This window comes from Setaria viridis, chromosome 8, assembly GCF_005286985.2.
Source record: "Setaria viridis chromosome 8, Setaria_viridis_v4.0, whole genome shotgun sequence".
Classification (NCBI taxonomy): domain Eukaryota; kingdom Viridiplantae; phylum Streptophyta; class Magnoliopsida; order Poales; family Poaceae; genus Setaria; species Setaria viridis.
The window spans coordinates 29,080,624-29,087,047 of record NC_048270.2 but is presented as its reverse complement, the minus strand read 5'-3'; the positions used below and the strand labels follow the sequence as shown (position 1 = coordinate 29,087,047).

Below are 6,424 nucleotides of genomic sequence, written 5' to 3'. Positions count from 1 at the left end.
CTTTCCCAGTAGCAGTACCAACAAGACTCAGAGACAAGAAAGGAAGACGACGTCTCCGGTAGCTCCTCCCGCTCTTTTGTTTTACCTTTTTACCTTTCTTACTCCCGGCTCATTTTGTAACCCCTGTGTCCTCCTTACATTATAAAAGGGGGACCAGGGGGCCCGAGGGAAGGGGCCGGACAATAGAACAACACCGAATGCACACAACAGCTTTCGTAGAACCCTAGCGCTCAAGATACTTTGAGCATCGGCAAACACCCACAGAGACCTGGGAACCAACTTCCCTCTCTCGCCCGTTTGTAGCTCCTACTGCAAACTTGGTACGAGTAACACGAGCAGCCACCCACACTGGACATAGGGCTATTCCTGCCCGAACCAGTCTAAATCCTCGTGTCCTCCCGTACAACCATCCGAGCCTAATGCGCAGAGAAAACAAATTTACTAAGTCGGTAGTCTTGATCCGTAATTCTTGACACCGACAGTAGTAATCTCCTACGATGTTAAATAATATTGCACGTGTAAATTTATTGACGTATGCCGTTATGCCATTCAACTAAGTGTCCATTTGAAACCTTTGCCGGTCATACGTTTGGAATGATAGCCAATTTATCTCTGAGTCTGTGCTGACAAGATTTCACCTTGCTAATGCGGGAGAGCCAATATAGCTTGCTCGAGCCAGCAAGAATTCGCTGACTTAGCAAGCAAGGCCACACAAAAGCATCAAAGCAAGCCGAACACCCCCTACTTATGTTGGACTCTTGCGCGAGAGAAATAATCAACGTGACATATGTGTGATTTTAAGAACACATAGCATGTCACTAATTTATGATAGCAATTAAGAATTTGGATTTCTCATAAAAAAGGTATTTCGACTCTATAAACTTCATCGATGCAATAATATGGTGCTACATCGTGCCCTCCTTTATTTAGGGGCGGATTGAACATGGAGCTTAGGAGGTTAGGTGAGGGGGGCTAGAGCCCTCTTCATCCTAGAAACTCCATTGAAATAGAGAGGTAGCGGTGGAGGAGGAGAAGGAAGAAGAAGAAGAAAAAGGAAAATGTGGTGAAGGTAGGAGGAGAGGAGAACCCCTCTAGTGGTTAGGGTTGCATCCGTTCTTGCTTTCATTCTCTGTCTTTCATCTAGCATTTGCTGCCCTCCAACTACAAAGCGTTACTCTTTTGTGTTATCTTATCGCACCCTCTCGTAAAGCATTATGCACAAATATTCTCTCCGATACGATAAACTAATTATGCACAATTATATATTTAAAAAATGATAGATGATTCAAAATAAAATGTACGTAATATACTCCCTCCGTTCCCTCCGTTCCAAATTATAAGGTAGAGTCAAAGCATTTTGACCAAATTTATATAATAAAGTATTAACATTTATGATATTAAATAGGTACCATTAGTTTCTTCATTAAATATTTTCATAGTATATCTCGGTGCTATAAACTTTTATGATCTTTTCTATAATTTTAGTTAAACATAAAATTATTTGACTTTTAAAAAAATTGGAATAACTTGTAGCGTGGAGGAGCAGTTGCAATGCAACGTAAAGAATACACGTGTGGACGTAATTGCAATTTTCGCCGCACACGCATACCCTTTCAATATCCTCTCCCCCACACTGGATTGCGGCTGCCGCACTCTGTTCTCCGCAGCGCCGTCCCTGCATTCTCGGAACCTCGCCGCCACCGCCAGCCCGCGCCCCTCGCTACGAGCCCGCCCATGGCCACGGGCTCCTCCTCCCCGGCCACCCCGCAGCCCTTCAAGGTTCGGCCTCACCAATTTCAATTTACCAGCAACAATCCCTGCTTCCTCTTCCTCCACTTGTTCTGACAGCCGCGGTGGCCTCGTCCCGTCGCAGCTGATCCTGGGGTCGTCGTCGGTGGCGCGGAAGCACATCCTCGAGGAGATGGGGCTTGAGTTCCAAGTCATGGTGGGTCGTCGTGTTACTACTTCTTGGCTCCTGCTGCTCTGGTTCTGCTCGGCGAAGTGCTGATGAGATTTGTATTCTCTTTGCGTGGTTTCAGACTGCGGATATCGACGAGAAGAGCATCAGGCGGGAGGATCCTGACGACCTGGTGATGGTTCTCGCGGAGGCCAAGGTAGGCACGGATTTCCCTGCTTTCTTCTTTCTTCTGGGTGAGAGATTGTGGGTTGCAGTATTGCACTAACTTCAGTACTGTAAAAAAGGGGTTCTAAAATTCCATTCAGTTGTCCATGTGGTGCTTTGTATGGTTCAATAGAAATGTGTGGCCGGCTGCTGCAATACTACATCGCAATGTCCTTACCTCAATGTCTATGAACAGCAACTTACATTTGTTTTTCCCTCATTGTTGTTGATCTTAGTGAAATTTAAGTAGATGGTACTTTTGATGTTTGCAAGGAGCTAGGAAAGCCCTTTCTATCTGAATAAGCCTCACCAAAAAGATAACAATTCCTAAATACAAAGAAAGACTCTTCAGCAATGAATGCAGAAAGGCATACGGAAATTGAAGTAGTTATGAACTTGCATAAGGAATTCGTGTCCTAGTTGATTTCTAGCCATACTCTGCAACCATAGTATCATGCTATTAAGAATAGGTCTCCTATACTAGAAATTCCGTAACAGTTTCATGTTTGACTCAGGTCAAAATTCCTTTTATATCCTGTCATGTGAGGGCCTTTCTTACTTTTTACTCAGAAGCTGGCATGCTAATGCATACCTACATAACATGGCTATTTTGCCATCTCAATCTCTGTATGAATGGTTGTAACAGCTGTTTACCTATATATGCACCATCATGATACTTAGTGAAAAAGAAGAGATGTATAAAGGATGTGAATGGGCTGAGGAATTGAGTGACCTTAGATATGCTGAAAATTTTGATGCCAAATTATGACTAGAAGCTAACTAGTGGTGTGGGTTATGTGAATTTTTTTAGTATCTTTTGGTTGGACAGTTGTACCCTTAGCAAGTTAGCCAATTTTGTAACCGTGTCATGTGGTCAGCTAAAGCAGAAATGAGAAGTTTTTAGAGTACTGTATTCTGTAAGTTGTCTAGTTGCATATGATACTGAACACCAGATTCAGTGCACAATATGGTCCATCAGTGATTTTGCAAGGCATTGAGCTTTATTTCTACAACTGTGTCGGTGAAATAGATGGTTCACGCATTTGTTGTTGTGCACTTGTGCCTTTGGCCTAGTTAGTTGTGCATATGTCTAGGTGTAATGGTTGCAATTGTCTTCGACACAGGGTTCACTTTAGTTGTTGCTAGATGGTTACGTTTAGCATACAATATGGAGATATGCAATGATACTTTTGTCAAGTTTTTAGAGAAACATCCATATCTTGTGGGTGTATTTGTTTTCATGTAGTTGCTTCATTTTGGTGTTGTTATTACATTGTTGAATACTCTTATGTTTAAATTTATGGAAAGGAAAAAGTTCAAATTACTCCCCTCAAGTATAACCAAAGTCTGGATAACCCCCTAAAGTATTTTTTTGGTTCAGTTTACCCCCTAAACTATGCCATTTGGTTCAATATACCCCTTAACACAATTTGTCTTTTTTTGTTTCTCCATGCACAAGTGGAGTCTTAAGTTCAAATTTTGCAAGATGATAGCAGACACCATAAGACATGTTAGGAAAATATATCATGATTTTTTATCATTATTTTGATAGTGTAGGATATTTAATAATAAAATTTATCCTTGAGATACAAAATTATATAAAAAGTAATGATGAAGAATTCACAAAATATTTTTTTAATATAGATTATGATGTCTGCTACCACCCTGCAAAGTCTCAAATTAAAATTCAACTTGTGTATGGAGAAACAAAAAGGACAAATTGCATTATGGGGTAAGTTGAATCAAATAGCATAGTTTAGGGGGTAAATTGAACCAAAACATAATTTAGGGGGTTATCTGGACTTATGCTATACTTGAAGGGAGTAATTTGGACTTTTTCCTTATGGAAATATTATCTCATTGATGTGAGTTATCATAATACAAAGGTCCTTGTAGCTTTAAACATTGAATAAAATTATCATGTAAGGATGGATAGCTGAGTGACATTGAGAAAATAAGCATTTAATCATGTCCACTCGTTCCTTATAACATGATTAAAACTCTCTGATTGTGTTAAGTATGAAATGTTGAATATTATAGCATTCCAAATTACCCAAATAGGAAATGGACAAGATCATTGTTCCATGTATGGCAAATTGCATTTCATAACTTACTTGAGACTTGAGAGTGCATTATTTGGTAAACTTTTCAAGAAATAAGATATTCATGAAGATTACATTCCAAGGACTGAAAAAGCTTTGGCATCTAGAGGCACCACTGACAATGAAATAGGATAGTACCACTGAAACATGTGTGCTGTTCGTTATGTTTTTTCTATTTCTTCGTTTACTTTAAGATGATCTCTATTAGACAGATTTATTCATTTCTATCCACTACTTTTGCTAATTGCATATTTCTATGACAATGAAATAGAAATGGAGAGTGGATTAATATTCTTCAATATCAACTTTTTAGTTACAATAACACAAGCATTGCCATATTCTTCTTCTTTTATGGAAAATAGTCATGTTATTTTGTGATATTGCTTCAGCCACTACTTTTTTCATTCTCTGTTTTTTTTGGTTCCCTGCACCGAGCTAACCACTTTGGCACCTTTCAGGCTGATGCTATCATGTCTAGACTGAACATTGCTGATTACCAGAAAGAAGACAATCAACCAACACTTCTAATCACCTCTGACATAGTATGTCCTGATTACCTGTGGTCTCCTATTTTGTTGGAATTTATATGATGTGGTACATAATTGATCTGTCTGTTACAAAAGACTATGCTGCCTCTATTTGATGTTGCTTTCCCGCTAGGAATTTCGTGGCTTCTAATTTAATGTAGAATGACTATTTTGGTTGCATGATCATGTTAGTTTCACATCTGTGCAGATTGTTTTATTTTGTATCAGATCCAAATATCATAATAATGTGTACATGCATGTTAATGATGTATTATGGAACTCATCCATATGTTCATAATTAGGCATGTCCTTATTGTTGCTACATTTTAGGCCAGTTATGTGGTTGAGCATATGGTCTCTTTTTACGGTTTTACTAGACTATTGCCATTTGTGTGATTACATACTGAATTGTAGTTGACTTTGAGGTGGTCGTCCATGAAGGGATTATTAGAGAAAAGCCAACCACCAAAGAGGAAGCACGCCAATTCCTGAAAGGTTCTCCAGAAGTCCGCACATCATCTGATTTCCTAATGTTTTATGCAATTAATTATTAGTTGAACCATATCATCTCCAGGCTATTCCGGTGGTCATGTGTCAACTGTTGGGTCTGTAGTTGTAACTAATCTTACAACTGGGAAGAGGCTTGGAAGCTTGGACAAAGCTGAGGTAATTCACTACTTAGTCAGAAGCATTATTTCATCAAGGCTACACATGTTGGGCCGTTCAAGTCAAATTTGTAGTGCAGGTGGTCGTATGGAGATCAATCAACTACCTTTCCCATTTTGTACTTGAAGGGTTCTGCTGATGAGATTCTTCATATTTAGCATGCTGAAAGCATACAGATTTCACATTTTGCTTGCGATTTAGTATCTTAAATTTAGTTTTCTGCTTGACAATTGACCAAGGCAGTTTTGTGTCTCCATGCTGCAGGTTTATTTCCATGATATACCAGATGAGGTCATTGAGAACCTGGTATGATGACATTTACTTTACTCTCATCTCTATAATCCAACAGTCACACTAGTGGCACCCAAAATAATTTCAGGATTGGCATCAAATTGTTCAATATTTGCAAATGGTGTAATGCTGTTATTTCACTGAGCCCCTCTCTATCCTATTGTAGATTGATGAAGGGGTAGTATTCAGGGTCGCAGGCGGCTTGCTTCTTGAGCATCCACTGACACTGCCATTTGTTGAAGCAGTGGTCAGTTTCTCATTCACTGTAATTTTGGTATCGTATAGCACCATTTTGTTTAATTTGAAAGCAACATAAACTGACCTCCCCAATCATGTAGGTTGGCTCCAGCGACAGCGTAATGGGGCTCTCGAAGGAAATAGCAAACAAACTGATTCATGACTCAATTCTCTGAGTAGCCGCACTAGCAACTTTGGCTCTTTGATCATTGATCACATTATTCCGGATACTCATCAATTACCGTGTCAGATGAAGCATTTCAAAGCTTGGTGGTATCTTAGTGATTGCAGTATTCTGGACAATTGAAGGATTTGACAACCGTTGTCACATTGTGTTACGACAAGTTTGTTACATGCAATTGTTACAACAAACACACGAGATGGCCCTTTTTGTTGTCCTGGTCTCCAAACAGATCGAGAGGCAACCAGGTTAATTCTTTGGCTTATATAGCACTCATTAAAGATGAAGAAGCAAACGT

General features: G+C 39.5%; 1 protein-coding gene across 2 annotated transcripts; it reads left to right on the top strand.

Moving 5' to 3' along the window:
- Nucleotides 1-1,598: 1,598 nt before the first annotated feature.
- LOC117833646 (uncharacterized) lies at nt 1,599-6,321 on the top strand. Of its 2 annotated transcripts, XM_034713224.2 has the most exons (9): nt 1,614-1,779; nt 1,874-1,945; nt 2,040-2,114; nt 4,683-4,766; nt 5,177-5,246; nt 5,326-5,417; nt 5,682-5,723; nt 5,875-5,955; nt 6,047-6,321. In XM_034713224.2, exons 1-9 carry the CDS (start codon nt 1,735-1,737, stop codon nt 6,119-6,121), a joined length of 636 nt encoding a protein of 211 aa, XP_034569115.1. In that variant the 5' UTR covers nt 1,614-1,734; the 3' UTR covers nt 6,122-6,321. The 2 variants fall into 2 exon arrangements, with proteins under 2 accessions (XP_072151704.1, XP_034569115.1); XM_072295603.1 differs by lacking the exons at nt 5,682-5,723; nt 5,875-5,955; nt 6,047-6,321 and adding an exon at nt 5,497-5,674 and having other exon boundaries at nt 1,599-1,779.
- Nucleotides 6,322-6,424: the final 103 nt, after the last annotated feature.